At 45.7% G+C, this 24,819-nt stretch overlaps 2 protein-coding genes across 7 annotated transcripts in view; both read right to left on the bottom strand.

Moving 5' to 3' along the window:
• Positions 1–616: 616 nt before the first annotated feature.
• On the bottom strand, positions 617–11,742 carry LOC139553947 (zinc finger protein 513). Of its 5 annotated transcripts, none has more exons than XM_071366749.1 (5): positions 11,492–11,742; positions 10,936–11,073; positions 7,697–7,810; positions 2,649–3,287; positions 617–2,388 (listed from the first exon to the last, which is right to left on the bottom strand). In XM_071366749.1, exons 2-5 carry the CDS (start codon positions 10,973–10,975, stop codon positions 1,595–1,597), a joined length of 1,587 nt encoding a protein of 528 aa, XP_071222850.1. In that variant the 5' UTR covers positions 10,976–11,073; positions 11,492–11,742; the 3' UTR covers positions 617–1,594. The 5 variants fall into 5 exon arrangements, with proteins under 5 accessions (XP_071222850.1, XP_071222852.1, XP_071222851.1 ...); XM_071366751.1 differs by having other exon boundaries at positions 7,697–7,807; positions 11,496–11,742; XM_071366750.1 differs by having other exon boundaries at positions 10,936–11,069; positions 11,496–11,742.
• Positions 11,743–17,743: 6,001 nt separating this feature from the next.
• fndc4b (fibronectin type III domain containing 4b) overlaps positions 17,744–24,819 on the bottom strand; it is a 30,527-nt gene continuing 23,451 nt past the window's right edge. Inside the window, exons 7-8 of one of the 2 annotated variants that reach the window (XM_071366743.1) lie at positions 24,529–24,692; positions 17,744–24,454 (exon numbers count right to left, since the gene is read on the bottom strand). In XM_071366743.1, coding sequence (XP_071222844.1) covers positions 24,413–24,454; positions 24,529–24,692 — 206 coding nt within the window. In that variant the 3' untranslated portion in view covers positions 17,744–24,412. The remainder of the gene's footprint in view (positions 24,455–24,528; positions 24,693–24,819) is intronic. The other variant, XM_071366742.1, reaches the window with a different exon arrangement.

The following is a 24,819-nucleotide window of genomic DNA, read 5'->3' as shown; positions in this document are numbered from 1 at the left end:
ACAATCAGCAGGGGTCCTGTCTGTTCTGAGTAGCCTTACAATCAGCAGGGGTCCCGTCTGTTCTGAGTAGCCTTACAATCAGCAGGGGTCCTGTCTGTTCTCTGAGTAGCCTTACAATCAGCAGGGGTCCTGTCTGTTCTCTGAGTAGCCTTACAATCAGCAGGGGTCCTGTCTGTTCTGAGTAGCCTTACAATCAGCAGGGGTCCTGTCTGTTCTGAGTAGCCTTACAATCAGCAGGGGTCCTGTCTGTTCTCGGAGTAGCCTTACAATCAGCAGGGGTCCTGTCTGTTCTCTGAGTAGCCTTACAATCAGCAGGGGTCCTGTCTGTTCTCTGAGTAGCCTTACAATCAGCATGGGTCCTGTCTGTTCTCTGAGTAGCCTTACAATCAGCATGGGTCCTGTCTGTTCTCGGAGTAGCCTTACAATCAGCAGGGGTGTATTTACGAAGAGGCAAATGGAAGCAAAAGGGACAGACTTCAAACTCTCCATTTCTGTTCCTAAACATTTTGAAACTGCTAAGGTGTGCTAGACATCGTCTCCAGTGAGAATGCAACGTGATGTCTGCCAATACTATTTTCTGTGAAACATTGTTCAAATCAACTAAAATATATCATCATTTGTTGCAAAAATAAACTTTATCTGTTTCACAATTACATTCTTTACAGAAGGATTTTTGTTTTGTTTTGGAATATACAATTTAGAAATGGCCTAAATCTCAATCAAAACATGCATTTTCAAACAATGCATCTACTTTATTAAAAACAACATTTAACCATTCAAAAAAAGGATGAATCTTGAATCCCAGACACACCATTTAATGCCCTAAGACCAGTGGAGTGTTCAGATCCAGGAAACCAGCACATGTAGCTCCACCTCTAAAGGGTTCCTGAGATAAGTCCCGCCCCTCTGAGGGAGAGCAGAGATAGGGGTCGGGGGTCACCATTGCAACACACACACACACACACACACACACACACACACACACACACACACACACACACCTCTCCCTGGTTATGGTTCCGTTTCTTGAATTCAGTGTTGGTCTGTGGTCGTGTGTGTATATGTATGTGTCAGTGCTGTGTGTGTGTGTCTCAGTGCTGTGTGTGTCTCAGTGCTGTGTGTGTGTGTGTCTCAGTGCTGTGTGTGTGTGTGTCTCAGTGCTGTGTGTTTGTGTGTGTCTCAGTGCTGTGTGTGTGTGTGTGTGTCTCAGTGCTGTGTGTGTGTGTGTCTCAGTGCTGTGTGTGTGTGTGTCTCAGTGCTGTGTGTGTGTGTCTCAGTGCTGTGTGTGTGTGTGTGTCTCAGTGCTGTGTGTGTGTGTCTCTGTGCTGTGTGTGTGTGTGTGTCTCAGTGCTGTGTGTGTGTGTGTGTCTCAGTGCTGTGTGTGTCTCAGTGCTGTGTGTGTCTCAGTGCTGTGTGTGTGTGTGTCTCAGTGCTGTGTGTGTGTGTGTCTCAGTGCTGTGTGTGTGTGTCTCAGTGCTGTGTGTGTCTCAGTGCTGTGTGTGTGTGTGTGTGTGTGTGTGTGTGTGTGTGTGTGTGTGTGTGTGTGTGTGTGTGTGTGTGTGTGTGTGTGTGTGTATGTGTGTGTGTGTGTGTCTCAGTGCTGTGTGTTGCTGTCTGCTGTAGTGTCCTGGTGTGTGTGTTTGTCCCAGCTGTGTGTGTTGTGTCCATGTTTCCTCTGATGGCGTTTGTAGTTGTCCCAGTGTCCCGTAGTGTAGTCACACTCAGCACAGCCATACGGCTTCTCCCCAGTGTGTCTCAGCATGTGTCTCTTCAGGTTCATACTCTGGTTACAGCTGTAGCCACACACAGAGCAGTGGAAGGGCTTGGCTCCAGAGTGAATCCTCTCATGGCGCCTCAGGTTGGCCAGGTTCCCGCAGGCGTAGGAGCACTGGGGACAGCGGTAAGGCTTCTCCCCCGTGTGGACCCGGAGGTGACGTTTCAGGTTGTCCAGGTGGGCCGAGGCGTAGGGGCACTGGGGACAGCGGTGGGGCTTCTCCCCGCTGTGGGTGTGGGCGTGTCGGGCCAGGTGGTTGGGGTAGAGGGAGAGGAAGGGGCAGAGAGGACAGTGGTACAGCTTACTGGCCCCCGGCCGGACTGTGTGTGAGTCTGTGTCACCAGGTGTGTCTCTGTCAGTGGGGCTGGAGGAGCCTATATCCTTAGAGAGGACAAACTCAGAACATTGACTACACATCTGTCCTCTGCCCTCCGCCTCTGTCTCTCCTTCCAGGGTGAGGCCACAGGAACGACAGCAGAGGGGGAAGAGGAGGTCGGGGAGAGGAGCGGAGGGGGGGAGACGGGGGGAGGAGGAGGGAGAGGCTACCCCCCCAAGGGACTGAAGGAAATCAGAGTCCTCCCTCACACACACTGTCAGGTCTGACAAAACGGCATCTGGAGGAGAGAACAGCACACACACACGCACACACACACACACACACACACACATGACCTTTAGTTCAGTAACCAGCCAACCAAACAGAGCTTCTTCCTCTTTTTAAAACACCAGTTTCAGGAAGTTAACCAACACTTCTCCTTTCACTCTGAGCTACAGGCTAGAACGTTCAAAAGAAAACATCCTCTTTTCTGGAACACATTACCTCTGTGTGTGTGTGTGTGTGTGTGTGTGTTCTCGCCTGACTGTATGCTCTTACCTTCACCATTTTCTCTGTGTGTGTGTTTTCGTCTGCTGCGTCTCTTCAGTGTGCGTGTGCGTTGCGGCCGGGGCTGAGGCTCCTGGCTGTGCGAGCGCTGGTGCCTCCGCAGGTTCCCCAGGGAACTACAGGCATAGCTGCAGGCGTTGCAGAGGTAGGGCTTCTCCCCGGTGTGTGTGCGTGTGTGTCTCTGCAGGTTGACCCTCTGCGTAGAGGCGTAGGGGCAGTGGGGACAACGGTAAGGCTTCTCTCCATCATGGGTTCTCATGTGGCGTTTTAGATGGTTGGAGTAGCGAGAGGAGAAACTACACAGAGAACACGTGTACAGCTTCATACAGACTTCTTCATCACCCGCCTTACTCCTCTTCCTCTTCCTGTCCTTCCCCCCACTGGATTGGACAGCCGGGGTTGACTCCTCCCCCTGTGAGGTATCCTCCATGGCTGTGTGTGATTCTGATTGGAGGCCCTCTTCGCAGCTCAGGCAGTAGAGTCCCGCCCCCAAGTCAAGTCCTGCTCCCAGGTCAAGGTCGGCCCCCATCAATTGGCGACACCCCTTACAGGAGAGGAATGCTGGGAAGGCTGAGTCACCCGAAGCTGGAAGGCTGGTGCAGTCATCACTTAGAGAGAACACTGTCATACCTGATTGAGAGAGGGAGGAGAGAGAGGGAAGAGTGAGAGAAAGAGGGGGAGAGAGAGAGAGGGGGAGTGAGAGAAAGAGGGGGGGAGAGAGGGAGAGTGAGAGAAAGAGGGGGAGAAAGAGAGAGGGAGAGTGCGAGGAGAAAGAGAGTAGAGAGAAAGGGGTGAAGGAAAGAAAGAGGGGTAGAGGGAAGGAGCATACAACAGCATTTGGTCAAGGACTCGTAAAACCATGTACGATGCATTCGGAAAGTATTCAGACCCCTTGACTTTTTCCACATTTTGTTACGTTACAGCCTTATTCTAAAATGGATTAAATGAAATAAATTCCTCATCAATCTACACACAATACCCCATAATGACGAAGCAAAAACAGGTTTAGAAATGTTTGCAAATTTATACAAAAATAAAAATACAGAAATACCTTATTTACATTAGTATTCAGACCCTTTGCAATGAGACTCGAAATTGAGCTCAGTTGCATCCTGTTTCTGTCGATCATCATTGAGATGTTTCTAAAACTTGATTGAAGGTCCCCAAGAACACAGTGGCCTCCATCATTCTTAAATGGAAGAAGTTTGTAACCACCAAGACTCTTCCTAGAGCTGGCCGCCCGGCAAAACTGAGAAATCGGGGAAGAAGGGCCTTGGTCAGGGAGGTGACCAAGAACCCGATGGTCACTCTGACAGAGCTCCAGAGTTCCTCTGTGGAGATGGGAGAACCTTCCAGAAGGACAACCATCTACGCAGCACTCCACCAATCAGGCCTTTATGGTAAAGTGGCCAGACGGAAGCCACTCCTCAGTAAAAGGCACATGACAGCCCGCTTGGAGTTTGCCAAAAGGCACCTAAAGACTCTCAGATCACGAGAAACAAGATTCTCTGGTCTGATGAAACCAAGATTGAACTCTTTGGCCTGAATGCCAAGCGTCACGTCTGGAGGAAACCAGGCACTGCTCAGCACCTGGCCAATAGCATCCCTACGGTGAAGCATGGATGTTTTTCAGCGGGAGGGACTGAGAGACTGGTCAGGATCGAGGGAAAGATGAATGGAGCAAAGTACAGAGATCCTTGCTCCAGAGCACTCAGGACTTCAGACTGGGGTGAAGGTTCACCTTCCAACAGGACAACAAACCTAAGCACACAGCCAAGACAATGTAGTGGCTTTGGGAAAAGTCTCAATGTCCTTGAGTGGCCCAGCCAGAATCCGATCGAACATCTCTGGAGAGACCTCCCCATCCAACCCGACAGAGCTTGAGAGGATCTGCAGAGAAGAATGGGAGAAACTCCCTAAATACAGGTATGCCAAGTTTGTAGCGTCATACCCAAGAAAACTCAATGCTGTAATCGCTGTCAAAGGTGCTTCAACAAAGTACTGAGTAAAGAGTCTGAATACTTATGTAAATCTGATATTTCAGTTTTTAGTTTTTTTACATTTGCAAAAATGTCTTAAAAACTTTTTTTTTTATGGGGTATTGTGTTTAGATTGATGAGGGCAAACCCGATTTAATCCATTTTAGAATAAGGCTGTAACGTAACAAAATGTGGAAAAAGTCAAGGGGTCTGAAAATTTTCCGAATGCACTGTATGTGTGTGTGTGTGTGTGTACTTGTCAGTGTCAGCCTGGTCACTGGAAATAGCATTCTATTGGTCACTGGAAATAGCATTCTATTGGTCACTGGAAATAGCATTCTATTGGTTACTGGAAATATCATTCTATTGGTCACTGGAAATATCATTCTATTGGTCACTGGAAATATCATTCTATTGGTCACTGGAAATATCATTCTATTGGTCACTAGAAATAGCATTCTATTGGTCACTGGAAATAGCATTCTATTGGTCACTAGAAATAGCATTCTATTGGTCACTGGAAATAGCATTCTATTGGTCACTGGAAATAGCATTCTATTGGTCACTGGAAATAGCATTCTATTGGTCACTGGAAATAGCATTCTATTGGTCACTGGAAATAGCATTCTATTGGTCACTGGAAATAGCATTATATTGGTCACTGGAAATAGCATTCTATTGGTCACTGGAAATAGCATTCTATTGGTCACTGGAAATAGCATTCTATTGGTCACTGGAAATAGCATTCTATTGGTCACTGGAAATAGCATTCTATTGGTCACTGGAAATAGCATTCTATTGGTCACTGGAAATAGCATTCTATTGGTCACTGGAAATAGCATTCTATTGGTCACTGGAAATAGCATTCTATTGCGGACATCTGAAAAGGTCCTGAGGACATCGATATCGACCGACAAAAAATATATATAAAATGTTTAGAAAACTATTGCAGAGCACTGGTGTGAACTCGTGATGCTCGGGGGAGAAGAGCACTGCTTAGGCTGTGTTCAAAACAACCCGGGAACTCTGGGAGGAAAAATGAGCTCCGACTGGGAACTCTGGGAGGAAAAATGAGCTCCGACTGGGAACTCTGGGAGGAAAAATGAGCTCCGACTGGGAACTCTGGGAGGAAAAATGAGCTCCGACTGGGAACTCTGGGAGGAAAAATGAGCTCCGACTGGGAACTCTGGGAGGAAAAATGAGCTCCGACTGGGAACTCTGGGAGGAAAAATGAGCTCCGACAGGGAACTCTGGGAGGAAAAATGAGCTCCGACTGGGAAGGCAAAAAATGGTTTTGAACTCAGAATTCAACTCGGGAACTCTGGCCTCTTTCTAGAGTTCTGACTTTCCAACTTGAAGATCACCGCCGTCATGATTTGACCTGGTAAATTTTCAGAGTTGTCAGTTGTTTGGAACGTGGCATTAGACCCGAAGCATGCTGCTCTGACCACTCCAGTTCACAATGCTCTAGATGATACTTGATGGAAACAGCGCATTCCCCAACCCCGAGGCCAAACCTTAACCCTCTACAGACTAAGCCCTGTCCAAGCCGGAGGGTTGTACTAAGCTATATGGAGTTGTTTTCAGAAGGTCATACCAAGGATCATTTAGCTATTTGAGTTAGAAGTTTAAGAAACCTTGAATTTTTTTTATTTTTTATGATTTGATGAAAAATTATAATTTGGCCTCACATCTATTAGCCCATAGAAACGCATTGAATACCATATTCACTACATGGTACAGGAAACAAATCAAAAGGAAGTTTGTCCTGAAGTGTCTGTCCTATATCTGAGAGATATAAGAAAGATCTGGAAACATAAATAATATTATTATTATTTTTATCACATTATATTTAACCCCTTATTTTTGTCACTAAAGTGTCTCTATATATTATTTCATAAATGTTTTCAACTGGTACAGGCGAACGTTCAGACAAGTCTTGTGAGGACTTGTGGGTGTCCTAGAGCAAAAGACACCCACATGAGTCTCACCTTTCCACAGACGGGCCATATTAGTGTGTAACCCAAACTGTTCGCTACAGACAGAGGTTGGCAGATCGGCGGTACCGACTTCAGACGGGTCCCAAAGACGCTTGTGGGGGGTCGTAGAGAAAAACAGAGACCACTATCATGTTTGTGAGAGTCTCATCTTTTCATAATAGTTTTTGTAGGCCAAACCATTCGGACGTTACAACCGATTTTGTGAGAAGAATGATTTTCTGGATGTCTCGTGGTCTGACAAACGCCGCTCTAGCTCTGTCACCTTTCACTGCATTGAGACGCAGCCGATGCGGAAGTGAGACATCGGCAGATGTGGTGGATTGAGACGTAGCCGATGAGGAAGTGAAACATCGGCAGATGCGGTGGATTGAGACGCAATCCAAAGGAAAGAAGTGATATCTCTAGCTTAAACTGATGGATTTGAATGGGGATTGTTTTAGTATGCTAATAGAATTCCCACGGGGGCGTGGACATAAACTCTAGGGGTTTAACCCCTCGGACTTAATACCTAAGCTTCAACCTTTGAGTTGTTTCTGTTTTAACTATGCAGAATTAACCTTGTTACCGCACGGAATTAACCTTGTTACTACGTGGAATTAACCCTGTTTACCGCGCAGAATTAACCTTGTTACTACGTGGAATTAACCCTGTTTACCGCGCAGAATTAACCTTGTTACTACGTGGAATTAACCCTGTTTACCGCGCAGAATTAACCTTGTTACTACGTGGAATTAACCCTGTTTACCGCGCAGAATTAACCTTGTTACTACGTGGAATTAACCCTGTTTACCGCGCAGAATTAACCTTGTTACTACGTGGAATTAACCCTGTTTACCGCGCAGAATTAACCTTGTTACTACGTGGAATTAACCCTGTTTACTGTGCGGAATTAACCCTGTTTACTGTGTGGAATTAACCCTGTAACCACGCAGAATTAAACCTGTAACCACGCAGAATTAATGTATCACAAAATAGACGTTCATCCATAATTTTGGAAGTGAAACTATGAGATCAAGTTGGTCAGTGTTTGTGTATATGTGTAAGTGTGTGTGTGTCTGACCTGTGTCTCTGTCCAGCCCCATGATCTCTGTGTCATCAAACTCACAGAGCTCTCCACTAAGCAGGAAGTCACTGTCCAGAACCAGGCATCCTGGATCACACTCCACACCGTCTACTATATCACACACACACACACACACACACACACACACACACACACACACACACACACACACACACACACACACACACACACACACACACACACACACACACACACACACACACACACACACACACACACACACACACACACACACACAATCATTTTACTACACACACTCACCATCATTATACTACAGACACACACCATCATTATACTACACCGTCTACTGTAATACAGTAATACACACACCATCAATATGCTACACAGTCTACTGTAATAAACACCATCATTATACTACACTGTCTACTGTAATACACACCATCATTATACTACACCATCTACTGTAATACACACCATCATTATACTACACCATCGACTGTAATACACACCATCATTATACTACACCATCTACTGTAATACACACCATCATTATACTACACCGTCTACTGTAATACACACCATCATACTACACCGTCTACTGTAATACACACCATCATACTACACCGTCTACTGTAATACACACCATCATACTACACTGTCTACTGTAATACACACCATCATTATACTACACCATCTACTGTAATACACACCATCATACTACACCGTCTACTGTAATACACACAATCATACTACACCGTCTACTGTAATACACACCATCATACTACACCGTCTACTGTAATACACACACCATCATTATACTACATACACACACCATCAATATGCTACACTGTCTACTGTAATACACACCATCATACTACACCGTCTACTGTAATACACACCATCATTATACTACACACCATCATTATACTACACACCATCATCATATTACACTGTCTACTGTAATACACACCATCATACTACACCGTCTACTGTAATACACACCATCATTATACTACACCATCTACTGTAATACACACCATCATTATACTACACCGTCTACTGTAATACACACCATCATACTACACCGTCTACTGTAATACACACCATCATACTACACCGTCTACTGTAATACACACCATCATACTACACCGTCTACTGTAATACACACCACCATCATACTACACCGGCTACTGTAATACACACCATCATACTACACCATCTACTGTAATACACACCATCATACTACAACATCTACTGTAATACACACCATCATACTACAACATCTACTGTAATACACACCATCATACTACACCGTCTACTGTAATACACACCACCATCATACTACACCGTCTACTGTAATACACACCATCATACTACACTGTCTACTGTAATACACACCATCATACTACACCGTCTACTGTAATACACACCATCATACTACACCGTCTACTGTAATACACACCATCATACTACACCGTCTACTGTAATACACACCATCATACTACACCGTCTACTGTAATACACACACCATCATTATACTACATACACACACCATCAATATGCTACACTGTCTACTGTAATACACACCATCATACTACACCGTCTACTGTAATACACACCATCATTATACTACACACCATCATTATACTACACACCATCATCATATTACACTGTCTACTGTAATACACACCATCATACTACACCGTCTACTGTAATACACACCATCATTATACTACACCATCTACTGTAATACACACCATCATTATACTACACCGTCTACTGTAATACACACCATCATACTACACCGTCTACTGTAATACACACCATCATACTACACCGTCTACTGTAATACACACCATCATACTACACCGTCTACTGTAATACACACCACCATCATACTACACCGTCTACTGTAATACACACCATCATACTACAACATCTACTGTAATACACACCATCATACTACAACATCTACTGTAATACACACCACCATCATACTACACCGTCTACTGTAATACACACCACCATCATACTACACCGTCTACTGTAATACACACCATCATACTACACTGTCTACTGTAATACACACCATCATACTACACCGTCTACTGTAATACACACCATCATACTACACCGTCTACTGTAATACACACCATCATTATACTACACACCATCATCATACTACACCATCTACTGTAATACACACCACCATTATACTACACCGTCTACTGTAATACACACCATCATCATATTACACTGTCTACTGTAATACACACACCATCATACTACACTGTCTACTGTAATACACACCACCATTATACTACACCATCTACTGTAATACACACCACCATTATACTACACCGTCTACTGTAATACACACCATCATCATATTACACTGTCTACTGTAATACACACACCATCATACTACACTGTCTACTGTAATACACACCATCATACTACACAGTCTACTGTAATACACAATAACCTCTATCACACTAATATAGCACTGTGGGGTGATTGAAGAGGAGAGGCAGGGGAGAGAGGGAGAATAGAGGGAAAGAGGAAGGGAGAGGGATGAAGCAGGGGGAGAAGGAGGGAGAGAAAGAGGAAGGGAGGAAGCAAGGGAAGAGTGAGAGAAAGAGGGGGGGAGAAAGAGGGGGCAGGAGGAGATTGGGAGGAGAGGTCGGGGAGGGGAAGTGGAGACAGGAAGCAGAGAGGAGGAAGGGAGGAAGTCCAGCTGAGACAGAACACTCAGGATGAGATAACTCACACACAGGATGAGATACACACACAGGGCGGGATACACACATTCATGAGGACGAAGAGAGGAGGATGACACCCAACCATGCACACAGGCATGATGAGAGAGAGAGAGAGAGAGAGAGAGAGAGAGAGAGAGAGAGAGAGAGAGAGAGAGAGAGAGAGAGAGAGAGAGACATTACAGTTCTGGAAGCTGACAGAGGTTTAACAATTGAAGTACACATCAACTCTGTAACTCAATGATCTAATCCTGTATCCAAGTTGTATATACCCAAACCCAAGACTTCATTCAAATCAGTACAAATATGGATTACAGTTGATCTAGAAAGCACCACGAGCACTCCTCTAGAAGGTACAAGTAGCAAAAACATATCAGACATTAAAATATGTTAAAAACCAAGGACAACCAGCTAGTTAGTTTTGTGATAACTCCTTCACCACCCAGTCAATAGCATGACTAAAGTAGGTAGAAAAGGCTATAAAACTGTACTTACATTTGACGGGCTGTGGGTTCGATTGTTTTCTCCTCGGCATTCTTCGTCTTCCTCGCTGTCGGTTAGTCGCAGTTCCCTCTGTGGGTTGGTGGCGAAGCACTGGTCTATACGGCGTGTAGGCTTGTCATATCCCTCTTCCTCCAAAAGGACAAAAACACAACTATCAGTGTCATCAGTCTCTCACTCACACACACACATTGGCTAACGTTATGCACGTTAGCTAACAAGCTAGCTAAATATGCGGGGGCTGGCTGACTTAGACTAACAAACTAGCTAGAATAGCAAACTAACAGAGAACATCGTTAGCTAGTTCTATTTAAAAGACAGTGAGTTGTTCTATCTGTGGCTGTATTGGGAAGAAATTGGTCAGATAGAAGCGACTCATCTGGCTAGCTAGATAGCTAAAGCTACGCTAACGAGTGGTCAGTATTTAGGAGAAAACAAACACAAAAATAGCCTATACGTTTAGTCAAATGTAAATTCTAAACAACAAGCTAACTTTACATCAACTTAAGTTGTCGTTTAATATATATTTTCGGTTAAAATAGTCTCTTACTAACTTCCTCGAGGGTCCAATGTGTACATACTGCGAGTTCGTGGGGGGTGACGTCAGAGTTATTTTTTGAATATACTTCCGGATCTTGGGTCTTGTAGTCATTCAAATGTAGTCAGTTAACTTTGACTTCGAAGAAAAATTAAAACGTTTCTTTTTTTTAAGAAGCCTCTTTTTCAACTTTCAAGTTTATTGTTGAATTATTGCGCTTGCGAATAGACCTCATACAGCACACATCATAAACGGTGACGTTAAACTCCTAATAATGCATATATGTAATAACAATATTCTACACCTGTTATTGTGCAGGCCTCTGTAAAACACATATGTATTTACCTGACACTGGATTTTACCACCAGGTGGAGTTACTCTCTAACAGAAGAGAGAGAGGCGGGGGTTAACTATGATTGGAACTTTAGATAAGGGATTTCATATAGGGTACTACTAGAGCAGCCGAATGGTAACAACCTGTAAAGAATCACACGAGATGAAGCTGTTTTCACACCGACTGTCTACGGAACGTATGGGGCTGCTCCTCCTAATCCAAATACGTGTTCATAAACATCATTGTCCTCCTCAGTGGAGGTTTGTCTGATGATTGTTTTACCTAACTATAAGTCTATGCTTCTGCCTTGTGAGAGACACGCAGATTAACTTAATAGCTGACTCGTTAGCTGACTAGTGGTGTCTATTCAGCAGCCTGATGGTCTGAGGGTAGAAACTTTTGGCCAGTCTTTCAGTTTTGGCCATGACGCTCCTGTACTGCCCGCGTCTGAGTGATTGAAGCGGGGAGAAAAGGGCGTGGTTTGGGTGGCTGGGGGTCCCTGATGTTCTTCTTGGCCTTCCTGAGACACCTGGTGTTGTATGTGTCCTGTAGGGCAGGCAGTGAGCACCCATTGGTGCATTCAGCTGCACGCGTATCACCCTCTGAAGAGACACGCGGTCCTCGATGGTGGAGTTGCCTTACCAGGCTGTGATGCAGCCCGACAGAATGCTCTCGATGGTGCTCCTGTAGAACACTGTGAGAGCCCTCTGGGACAGGCCACATTTCTACAGCATCCTGAGGTTAAAAAGTCGCTGTCGTGCCTTCTTCACTATGGTGTCCGAGTGGTTAGACCATTTCAGCTTCTGTGAGATGTGTACGCAGAGGAATTTGAAGTTACTGACGTCTCCGTGGGGGCCCTGTTGATGAGGACGGGCATGTGTCCAGCCTGGTTCCACCTGAAGTCAACAATTAGCTCCTTTGTTTTGATAACTTTGAGGGAGAGGTTGTTTACCTGGCACCACGCCGTCAGAGTGCCTACCTCCTTCCTGTAGGCTGTCTCGTGGTCATGGGTATACAGGGAATACAGGAGGGGACTGAGGACGCATTCTTGTGTGCCCCCTGTGTTGAGAATCAGTGTAGAGGAGGTAATGTTCCCTAACTTCACCACCTGGGGGCAGCCCGTCAGGAAGTCCAGGACCCAGTTGCATAGTGAGGAGTTCAGACCCAGGGCCGTAAGCTTTGTAATGAGCTTATAGGACACTATGTTATTGAAGGCCAAGCTGTAGTCGATGAATAGCATCCTCACATATGCATTCCTTTTGTCCACGTGGGTAAGTGGAGGGTGCAGTGTAATGGCGATTGCGTCGTCCGTGGATCTGTCAGGGCAGTAGGCGATTTGGAGAGTGTCGAGTGTGTCGGGGAGGGAGGAGGTGATATGGTCTTTTTTTCTCGAAGCACTTCATGCTGACGGAAGTGACTGCTACTGGTCAGTAGTCATTCAGTTCAGTTACTTTCTCTTTCTTGTGCACAGGGGAGGATAGTGGACATCTTGAAGCAGGTGGGCATAGCGGCCTGAGCTAGGGAGAGAAAATGTCAGAGAACATCAATTCCCAGCTGGACTGTACATGCTCCGAGGGCACGACTAGAGATACCATCTGGGCGTGCCGGCAGGCTCGCGAGGGTTAACACGTTTGAATGACTTACATACATCCTCAGTGGAGACTGTGAGTGTGTAGTGACGTTGCCCTCAGGGGGCTCTCCTCGGCAGCTCAGGGTCATTGTGCTCGACTCTTGAGAAAAAGGTGTTTAGCTCGTCCTGTAGGGTGTCCTGGGAGACCGCGATGTGGCTAGCTTTCTTTTTGTAATCCGCAATCGTTAGGAGCTCATGCCACATATGCCCTGTGTCTGACCCACTGAATTTCTCCTCCACTTTTGTCCCTATACTTGTGTTTCACCATCTTGACGTAGGGCACCCATCAAACATTACAGAATTGGAGCAGCTGACGAGTTGGCCAATCTTCCAGTAGAGAAGTACAGAACAGAAAGCTCACTGATGGCAAACTTAAAGATATATATCATTTCAGCCAGTAGTTTTGAATTTTTTTGTGTACTACGTCATGCATTTCGTGTCATATGTTACAAATGTTACCCTTTGTATGATATCATATTACTTAAAAAAAAAAAAATTGTTGTGTTTAAGGTCCCGAAGTGCATCTTTATTTGGTTCTGCAATGTTGAAAATCCAATAACAATGTGTTGAGACCAAAAGTTTTTTCAAGAAATTACATCACCATGACAGGTTCCAGACAGACACACAGATAGGTTCCAGGCAGACAGTAGCAACAGGTTCCAGACAGACAGCAGCAACAGGTTCCAGACAGACAGCAGCAACAGGTTCCAGACAGACAGTAGCAACAGGTTCCAGACAGACAGTAGCAACAGGTTCCAGACAGACAGCAGCAACAGGTTCCAGACAGACAGCAGCAACAGGTTCCAGACAGACAGTAGCAACAGGTTCCAGACAGACAGTAGCAACAGGTTCCAGACAGACAGCAGCAACAGGTTCCAGACAGACAGTAGCAACAGGTTCCAGACAGACAGCAGCAACAGGTTCCAGACAGACAGTAGCAACAGGTTCCAGACAGACAGCAGCAACAGGTTCCAGACAGACAGCAGCAACAGGTTCCAGACAGACAGTAGCAACAGGTTCCAGACAGACAGTAGCAACAGGTTCCAGACAGACAGTAGCAACAGGTTCCAGACAGACAGTAGCAACAGGTTCCAGACAGACAGCAGCAACAGGTTCCAGACAGACAGCAGCAACAGGTTCCAGACAGACAGCAGGAACAGGTTCCAGACAGACAGCAGCAACAGGTTCCAGACAGACAGTAGCAACAGGTTCCAGGCAGACAGTAGCAACAGGTTCCAGACAGACAGTAGCAACAGGTTCCAGACAGACAGCAGCAACAGGTTCCAGACAGACAGTAGCAACAGGTTCCAGACAGACAGCAGCAACAGGTTCCAGACAGACAGCAGCAACAGGTTCCAGACAGACAGCAGCAACAGGTTCCAGACAGACAGTAGCAACAGGTTCCAGACAGACAGTAGCAACAGGTTCCAGACAGACAGTAGCAACAGGTTCCAGACAGACACACAGATAGGTTCCAGGCAGACAGTAGCAACAGGTTCCAGACAGACAGCAGCAACAGGTTCCAGACAGACAGCAGCAACAGGTTCCAGACAGACAGTAGCAACAGGTTCCAGACAGACAGTAGCAACAGGTTCCAGACAGACAGCAGCAACAGGTTCCAGACAGACAGTAGCAACAGGTTCCAGACAGACAGCAGCAACAGGTTCCAGACAGACAGTAGCAACAGGTTCCAGACAGACAGCAGCAACAGGTTCCAGACAGACAGCAGCAACAGGTTCCAGACAGACAGTAGCAACAGGTTCCAGACAGACAGTAGCAACAGGTTCCAGACAGACAGTAGCAACAGGTTCCAGACAGACAGTAGCAACAGGTTCCAGACAGACAGCAGCAACAGGTTCCAGACAGACAGCAGCAACAGGTTCCAGACAGACAGCAGGAACAGGTTCCAGACAGACAGCAGCAACAGGTTCCAGACAGACAGTAGCAACAGGTTCCAGGCAGACAGTAGCAACAGGTTCCAGACAGACAGTAGCAACAGGTTCCAGACAGACAGCAGCAACAGGTTCCAGACAGACAGTAGCAACAGGTTCCAGACAGACAGCAGCAACAGGTTCCAGACAGACAGCAGCAACAGGTTCCAGACAGACAGTAGCAACAGGTTCCAGACAGACAGTAGCAACAGGTTCCAGACAGACAGTAGCAACAGGTTCCAGACAGACAGCAGCAACAGGTTCCAGACAGACAGCAGCAACAGGTTCCAGACAGACAGCAGCAACAGGTTCCAGACAGACAGCAGCAACAGGTTCCAGACAGACAGTAGCAACAGGTTCCAGACCGACAGTAGCAACAGGTTCCAGACAGACAGTAGCAACAGGTTCCAGACAGACAGCAGCAACAGGTTCCAGACAGACAGTAGCAACAGGTTCCAGACAGACAGCAGCAACAGGTTCCAGACAGACAGTAGCAACAGGTTCCAGACAGACAGCAGCAACAGGTTCCAGACAGACAGTAGCAACAGGTTCCAGACAGTAGCAACAGGTTCCAGACAACAGAGGTCATCAGGTGCCTTGGTGTTATGTGTTTCTCACCAAACCAAAGTGTTTCAATCTGTTTTAACTTGAAGAGTAACTACGTGTGCTTTCTTAGCAGCTATTAAATAAATCAAATTTTATTTTTACGATTCATATATCTAGCTGATAATTATGAAGTTCTTTGTGTCTATCTTGATTCGTCTATTGTTGCCATTGTCCTGCCTGGATGAAGGTTGATTGAATGGAGAGGTGAAGCGTGAGCTAATACAGTGTATCACCTTTACTCCACACACAGAGACGCTTACAAGTCTCTCTCTCGCCCTCCATTTTGGCAAATCTGACCACAATTCTATCCTCCTGATTCCTGTTTACAAGCAAAAACTAAAACAGGAAGTACCAGTGACTCGGTCAATACGGAAGTGGTCAGATGACGCAAATGGTAAGCTATAGGACTGTTTTGCTAGCACAGACTGGAATATGTTCCGGGATTCTTCCTATGGCATTGAGGAGTTTACCACCTCAGTCACCAGCTTCATTAATAGGTGCATCAATGATGTCATCCCCACAGTGACTGTACGTACATACACCAACCAGAAGCCATGGATTACAGGCAACATCTGCACTGAGCTAAAGGGTAGAGCTGCTGCTTTCAAGGAGCTGGACTCTAACCCAGAAGCTTTTGAGAAATTCCGCTATGCCCTCCAATGAACCATCAAACAGGCAAAGTGGCAATACAGGAAACCAGCTCTGACGCTCGTCGGATGTGGTATGGCTTGCAAACTATTACGGATTTCAAAGGGAAGCCCAGCCGCGAGCTACCCAGTGATAAGATCCTACCAGACAAGCTAAATTACTTCTATGTCGCTTCAAGGCAAGCAACACTGAAGCATGCATGAGAGCGCTCGCTGTTCTGGACGACTGTGTGATCACGCTCTACATAGCCGATGTGAGTAAGATCTTAAACAGGTCAACAAGGATTACCAGGACCTGTACTCAGAGCTTGCACTGACCAACTGGCAAGCAACTGAAATGTTTAACCTGTCCCTGACCCAGTTTGTAATACCTAATATTTGAATCAGTTGTGTAGTGCTGGGGTAAAAACCAAAACATGCACCCAGAGGGGGCCCCAGGACCGAGTTTGGGAAACCCTGGTTTACCAAATACCAGGTTGATGTTCCTTGGACACATGGGACCTATGATGTCCTTGGGACAACATGTAGGTATTTGATAATGTCGTCAACCACCCGGCTCTCTCTCTCCCTGTCAACCTGTCTATATGCGTTAGCAATTGAGCCTGGAGACGAGATTAGGCATAACGCCGAATACAGCAGGTGTAGACTTTACAGTGAAATGCTTACTTACTTACCGAGTCAATGTCTGGGGGTACAGGTTAGTCGAGGTAATTGAGGTAACATGTACAGGTAAGGGTAAAGTGACTATGCATAAATAATAAACAGCTAGTAGCAGCAGCGTTAAAAGGGCGGGGGGGGGGGGGGGGGGTTCAATGCAAGTAACCCGGGTAGCCATTTGATTAACTGTACAGCAGTCTTAGTGCTTGGGGGTAGAAGCTATTAAGGAGCCTTATGTACCTAGACTTGGTGCTCCAGTACTGCTTGCCGTGTGATAGCAGAGAGAACAGTCTAGGGTGACTGGAGTCTTTGGTATAGAGGTCCTGGATGGCAGGAAGCTTGTCCCCAGTAACCAATTAGCCTAGCCCTAGTTGTCAATCTTAAACATGATTTATCAGTTTGTTTGTTTACCAACAGTTCCTAGCTAGAGCTAGACAAACATTGTCAGTGACATTTGAATTTGATCAACATTTGTCTTTTTAATGTGGCTACAATCAAATACTTGTTTTACACAGGAGTGGTTGGTGGTGGAGGAGTTAAACCTATGGCCAGTGTCTGTGCTATCAAGATGAGGGGGTTTATCTTGATGGCAAAGGGAAAGTGTAGGAATTCATCCCAGTCTGCTGTTCCCAACAAGTAAGGTCCACCAAAGTCCTCAATCACTACAAGTAACGTCAACCAAAGTCCTCAATCACCACAAGTAAAGTCAACCGAAGTCCTCAATCACTACAAGTGAGGTCAACCAAAGTCCTCAATCACTACAAGTAACGTCAACCAAAGTCGTCAATCACCACAAGTAAGGTCAACCAAAGTCCTCAAATCACCACAAGTAAGATCAACCAAAGTCCTCAATCACTACAAGTAAGTTCAACCAAAGTTTGCGCTCTGTGTTCTGTCCCCTCCTCCGTCTCTGCTGTTCGTTCAGGTTACGGATAAGAGAACAGCAGATTAGATGTAAGCTGATATGTCATAATGATGTGATGTCATACACATCATCATGTGTAACAATGTCCTGGGAATAACCTAAGAGTATCACAGTGACTTAATCATAATGTGTTCTAACAGTTTATGACAAGTATTTAGCCTGGCTAAACAATGTTTGGAATAAATAACCCAGGTCGTATGAGACAAAAAATTCCCCCAATCGTTTTAGATTTATTCATGGTTATGAACTATGTTTTAAGGTTAAGAAGATGTCAGCACACGTGGAGCTGTGTATTATACAGTTCTAGTAACTATTCACATTTTAACATATACTATATTTCAATTGTTGATTCTGTATCTACAGACTATCTACATACTGTAAAATATAATTATATAAGAACACGTTATGTTAGTTCAGGGCCTGGTAACCCTGGAGTGAACATGTACTTTAGCCTGAAGCATATGCAGCAGTCCAGGACCAGGGTTGCCAGGACCAGGGTTGCCAGGACCAGGGTTGCCTAGCCCTGCATTAGTTAGTCATCTACATGTCTGCGGGTGACTTTACACAGGTAATGTCCACAGTTTTACAGTGTCTCTACAATGGTACAGGGCATTCGCCTGTTAGTTAGGTACAGCAGGATGTCTGTCTGTTGTTAGTTATAATGTCTCTATACAGCAGGATGTCTGTCTGTTGTTAGTTATAATGTCTCTATACAGCAGGATGTCTGTTGTTAGTTATATTGTCTCTATACAGCAGGATGTCTGTCTGTTGTTAGTTATAATGTCTCTATACAGCAGGATGTCTGTTGTTAGTTATATTGTCTCTATACAGCAGGATGTCTGTCTGTTGTTAGTTATAATGTCTCTATACGGCAGGATGTCTGTTGTTAGTTATATTGTCTCTATACAGCAGGATGTCTGTTGTTAGTTTTAATGTCTCTATACAGCAGGGTCTGTGTGTCTGTTGTTAGGGTCTATATGTCTGTTATTAGGGTCTTAGTGTCTGTTGTTAGGGTCTATATGTCTGTTATTAGGGTCTTGGTGTCTGTTGTTAGGGTCTGTGTGTCTGTTGTTAGGGTCTATATGTCTGTTGTTAGGGTCTATATGTCTGTTGTTAGGGTCTATATGTCTGTTGTTAGGGTCTTAGTGTCTGTTGTTAGGGTCTATATGTCGGTTATTAGGGTCTTAGTGTCTGTTGTTAGGGTCTATATGTCGGTTATTAGGGTCTTGGTGTCTGTTGTTAGGGTCTTGGTGTCTGTTGTTAGGGTCTATATGTCTGTTGTTAGGGTCTATATGTCTGTTATTAGGGTCTTGGTGTCTGTTGTTAGGGTCTGTGTGTCTGTTGTTAGGGTCTATATGTCTGTTGTTAGGGTCTATATGTCTGTTGTTAGGGTCTATATGTCTGTTGTTAGGGTCTTAGTGTCTGTTGTTAGGGTCTATATGTCGGTTATTAGGGTCTTAGTGTCTGTTGTTAGGGTCTATATGTCGGTTATTAGGGTCTTGGTGTCTGTTGTTAGGGTCTTGGTGTCTGTTGTTAGGGTCTATATGTCTGTTGTTAGGGTCTATATGTCTGTTGTTAGGGTCTATATGTCTGTTGTTAGGGTCTTAGTGTCTGTTGTTAGGGTCTATATGTCGGTTATTCGGGTCTTAGTGTCTGTTGTTAGGGTCTGTGTGTCTGTTGTTAGGGTCTGTGTGTCTATTGTTAGGGTCTGTGTGTCTGTTGTTCCGGTCTGTGTGTCTGCTGTTAGGGTCTGTGTGTCTGTTGTTATGGTCTATATGTCTGTTATTAGGGTCTTGGTGTCTGTTGTTAGGGTCTATATGTCTGTTATTAGGGTCTTTGTGTCTGTTGTTAGGGTCTATATGCCTGTTGTTAGGGTCTTAGTGTCTGTTGTTAGGGTCTATATGTCTGTTATTAGAGTATTAGTGTCTGTTGTTAGGGTCTATATGTCTGTTGTTAGGGTCTTAGTGTCTGTTGTTAGGGTCTATATGTCTGTTATTAGAGTATTAGTGTCTGTTGTTAGGGTCTATATGTCTGTTGTTAGGGTCTTAGTGTCTGTTGTTAGGGTCTATATGTCTGTTATTAGGGTCTATATGTCTGTTGTTAGGGTCTTAGTGTCTGTTGTTAGGGTCTATATGTCTGTTGTTAGGGTCTTAGTGTCTGTTGTTAGGGTCTATATGTCTGTTATTAGAGTATTAGTGTCTGTTGTTAGGGTCTATATGTCTGTTGTTAGGGTCTTAGTGTCTGTTGTTAGGGTCTATACGTCTGTTGTTAGGGTCTGTGTTTCTATTGTTAGGGTCTGTGTGTCTGTTGTTCAGGTCTGTGTGTCTGTTGTTAGGGTCTGTGTGTCTGTTGTTAGGGTCTGTGTGTCTGCTGTTAGGGTCTGTGTGTCTGTTGTTAGGGTCTGTGTGTCTGCTGTTAGGGTCTGTGCGTCTGCTGTTAGGGTCTGTGTGTCTGTTGTTCGGGTCTGTGCGTCTGTTGTTAGGGTCTGTTTGTCTGCTGTTAGGGTATGTTTGTCTGTTGTTAGCGTCTGTGTGTATGTTATTGGGGTCTGCGTGTCTGTTGTTGGGGTCTATACGTCTGTTGTTAGGGTCTGTGTGTCTGCTGTTAGGGTCGGTGTGTCTGTTGTTAGGGTCGGTGTGTCTGCTGTTGGGTCTGTGCGTCTGTTGTTAGGGTCTCTGTGTCTGTTGTTAGAGTCGGTGTGTCAGTTGTTAGCGTATGTTGTTCGGGTCTGTGCGTCTGTTTTTAGGGTCTGTGTGTCTGTTGTTAGGGTCGTATTGTCTGTTGTCAGGGTCTGTGTGTCTGTTGTAAGGGTGTGCGTGTCTGTGTGTCTGTTGTTAGGGTGTGTGTCTGTTGTCAGGGTCTGTGTGTCTGTTGTTAGGGTCTATATGTCGGTTATTAGGGTCTTGGTGTCTGTTGTTAGGGTCTTGGTGTCTGTTGTTAGGGTCTATATGTCTGTTGTTAGGGTCTATATGTCTGTTGTTAGGGTCTATATGTCTGTTGTTAGGGTCTTAGTGTCTGTTGTTAGGGTCTATATGTCGGTTATTCGGGTCTTAGTGTCTGTTGTTAGGGTCTGTGTGTCTGTTGTTAGGGTCTGTGTGTCTATTGTTAGGGTCTGTGTGTCTGTTGTTCCGGTCTGTGTGTCTGCTGTTAGGGTCTGTGTGTCTGTTGTTATGGTCTATATGTCTGTTATTAGGGTCTTGGTGTCTGTTGTTAGGGTCTATATGTCTGTTATTAGGGTCTTTGTGTCTGTTGTTAGGGTCTATATGCCTGTTGTTAGGGTCTTAGTGTCTGTTGTTAGGGTCTATATGTCTGTTATTAGAGTATTAGTGTCTGTTGTTAGGGTCTATATGTCTGTTGTTAGGGTCTTAGTGTCTGTTGTTAGGGTCTATATGTCTGTTATTAGAGTATTAGTGTCTGTTGTTAGGGTCTATATGTCTGTTGTTAGGGTCTTAGTGTCTGTTGTTAGGGTCTATATGTCTGTTATTAGGGTCTATATGTCTGTTGTTAGGGTCTTAGTGTCTGTTGTTAGGGTCTATATGTCTGTTGTTAGGGTCTTAGTGTCTGTTGTTAGGGTCTATATGTCTGTTATTAGAGTATTAGTGTCTGTTGTTAGGGTCTATATGTCTGTTGTTAGGGTCTTAGTGTCTGTTGTTAGGGTCTATACGTCTGTTGTTAGGGTCTGTGTTTCTATTGTTAGGGTCTGTGTGTCTGTTGTTCAGGTCTGTGTGTCTGTTGTTAGGGTCTGTGTGTCTGTTGTTAGGGTCTGTGTGTCTGCTGTTAGGGTCTGTGTGTCTGTTGTTAGGGTCTGTGTGTCTGCTGTTAGGGTCTGTGCGTCTGCTGTTAGGGTCTGTGTGTCTGTTGTTCGGGTCTGTGCGTCTGTTGTTAGGGTCTGTTTGTCTGCTGTTAGGGTATGTTTGTCTGTTGTTAGCGTCTGTGTGTATGTTATTGGGGTCTGCGTGTCTGTTGTTGGGGTCTATACGTCTGTTGTTAGGGTCTGTGTGTCTGCTGTTAGGGTCGGTGTGTCTGTTGTTAGGGTCGGTGTGTCTGCTGTTGGGTCTGTGCGTCTGTTGTTAGGGTCTCTGTGTCTGTTGTTAGAGTCGGTGTGTCAGTTGTTAGCGTATGTTGTTCGGGTCTGTGCGTCTGTTTTTAGGGTCTGTGTGTCTGTTGTTAGGGTCGTATTGTCTGTTGTCAGGGTCTGTGTGTCTGTTGTAAGGGTGTGCGTGTCTGTGTGTCTGTTGTTAGGGTGTGTGTCTGTTGTCAGGGTCTGTGTGTCTGTTGTTAGGGTATGTGTCTGTTGTCAGGGTCTGTGTGTCTATTGTTAGTGTCTGTGTGTCTGTTGTTCGGGTCGATGTATCTGTAACTTAGTTCTCCTAACATCACGGGGAGGTAGATCCGTAGCCGAGGAGGATGCCAGTTTCATCCACAGTGGAACACCCAGGAATGACTAAAGAGTTGCGTTGCTTAAAGGATAAGGAGAAGACGGTCATGTCTGAATCTTTGTTGTCCAGCTTGTCAAATTGTACGTGTGACCTTTCGTCCAGGTGCCCTTAGAGCAGTTCTTCCCAAACTGGTCCAGTCCAGGTGGCTTTGGTCAGAAGTAGTTCACTAGCTGGGGAGAAGTAGTCCACTAGCTGGGGAGAAGTAGTTCACTAGCTGGGGAGAAGTAGTCCACTAGCTGGGGAGAAGTAGTTCACTAGCTGGGGAGAAGTAGTTCACTAGCTGGGGAGGAGTAGTTCACTAGCTGGGGAGAAGTAGTTCACTAGCTGGGGAGAAGTAGTTCACTAGCTGGGGAGAAGTAGTCCACTAGCCAGGGAGAAGTAGTCCACTAGCTGGGGAGAAGTAGTTCACTAGCTGGGGAGAAGTAGTCCACTAGCTGGGGAGAAGTAGTCCACTAGCCGGGGAGAAGTAGTTCACTAGCTGGGGAGAAGTAGTTCACTAGCTGGGGAGAAGTAGTTCACTAGCTGGGGAGAAGTAGTCCACTAGCTGGGGAGAAGTAGTTCACTAGCTGGGGAGGAGTAGTTCACTAGCTGGGGAGAAGTAGTTCACTAGCTGAGGAGGAGTCCACTAGCTGGGGAGAAGTAGTCCACTAGCTGGGGAGAAGTAGTCCACTAGCCAGGGAGAAGTAGTCCACTAGCTGGGGAGAAGTAGTTCACTACCTGGGGAGAAGTAGTGCACTGCCGGGTGACATTTGCCATGTCCATTTCTGTCAGAAGGTCTTCCCCTTGTTCCTTTCTCTTTTGGTCCTTAAGCATGTTTGGTGTATGGTGGTATTGCTGTGACAATATCAACATTCCCTTTGTCAAATACTCAGTTCTGAACAGTAGAGGGATGGTTTCAGCCACTGAACTGAAAAAGGGAACTGGGCTCTTGATCGGACATGTACTCAAGTCATCTAAGACACTTACTGTACAGTTGTGTCACATCCTTTATGCTTGTGTCACTTCCTTTATTCTTGTGTCACTTCCTGATGTCACAGTCTGATGATGGAAGAGGACGAGGTCCTGTCACAGACTGATGATGGAGGAGGAAGAGGAGGAGGTCCTGTCACAGTCTGATGATGGAGGAGGAAGAGGAGGAGGTCCTGTCACAGTCTGATGATGGAGGAGGAAGAGGAGGAGGTCCTGTCACAGTCTGATGATGGAGGAGGAAGAGGAGGAGGTCCTGTCACAGCCTGATGATGGAGGAGGAAGAGGAGGAGGTCCTGTCACAGTCTGATGATGGAGAAGGAGGACGAGGTCCTGTCACAGACTGATGATGGAGAAGGAGAACGAGGTCCTGTCACAGACTGATGATGGAGAAGGAGGACGAGGTCTTGTCACAGACTGATGATGGAGAAGGAGGACGAGGTCCTGTCACAGACTGATGATGGAGAAGGAGAACGAGGTCCTGTCACAGACTGATGATGGAGAAGGAGGACGAGGTCTTGTCACAGACTGATGATGGAGAAGGAGGACGAGGTCCTGTCACAGACTGATGATGGAGAAGGAGGACGAGGTCCTGTCACAGCCTGATGATGGAGAAGGAGGACGAGGTCCTGTCACAGACTGATGATGGAGAAGGAGGACGAGGTCCTGTCACAGCCTGATGATGGAGAAGGAGGACGAGGTCCTGTCACAGACTGATGATGGAGAAGGAGGACGAGGTCCTGTCACAGTCTGATGATGGAGGAACTGATGATGGAGGAGGAAGAGGAGGAGCTCCTGTCACACTCTGATGATGGAAGAGGAAGAGGAGGTCCTGTGGAACTGACAGAGAGAAGAGTTGAGTTCTACACTGATGACACAAACACATCCTTCTAGATTAAAACTTTGTTTATCACCTTGCTGCCTTGCACCCCCCCGTTGTAGTAAAGTGGCGTGCTCTGAGCTGAGACACTGCTGCTGTAGTAAGATGGTTCGGTCCGAACAGAGGGGCGTTTGGGTTTGTCCTTGTAGTCATTGTCCTTGATGATGTCATACTGACGACAGAACAGAGCTATTACCGCTGTAGAGGAGACAGAGAACAGGGGATTGAAGACAGAACAGAGAGGAGACAGAGGAAAAGGGGTTGAAGGCAGAACAGAGAGGAGACAGAGGACAGGGGGTTGAAGACAGAACAGAGAGGAGACAGA

This window comes from Salvelinus alpinus, chromosome 25 (genome assembly GCF_045679555.1).
Source record: "Salvelinus alpinus chromosome 25, SLU_Salpinus.1, whole genome shotgun sequence".
NCBI classification, from domain to species: domain Eukaryota; kingdom Metazoa; phylum Chordata; class Actinopteri; order Salmoniformes; family Salmonidae; genus Salvelinus; species Salvelinus alpinus.
Note: the sequence above shows the minus strand (reverse complement) of the source record. Positions and strands in the feature narration are given on the sequence as shown.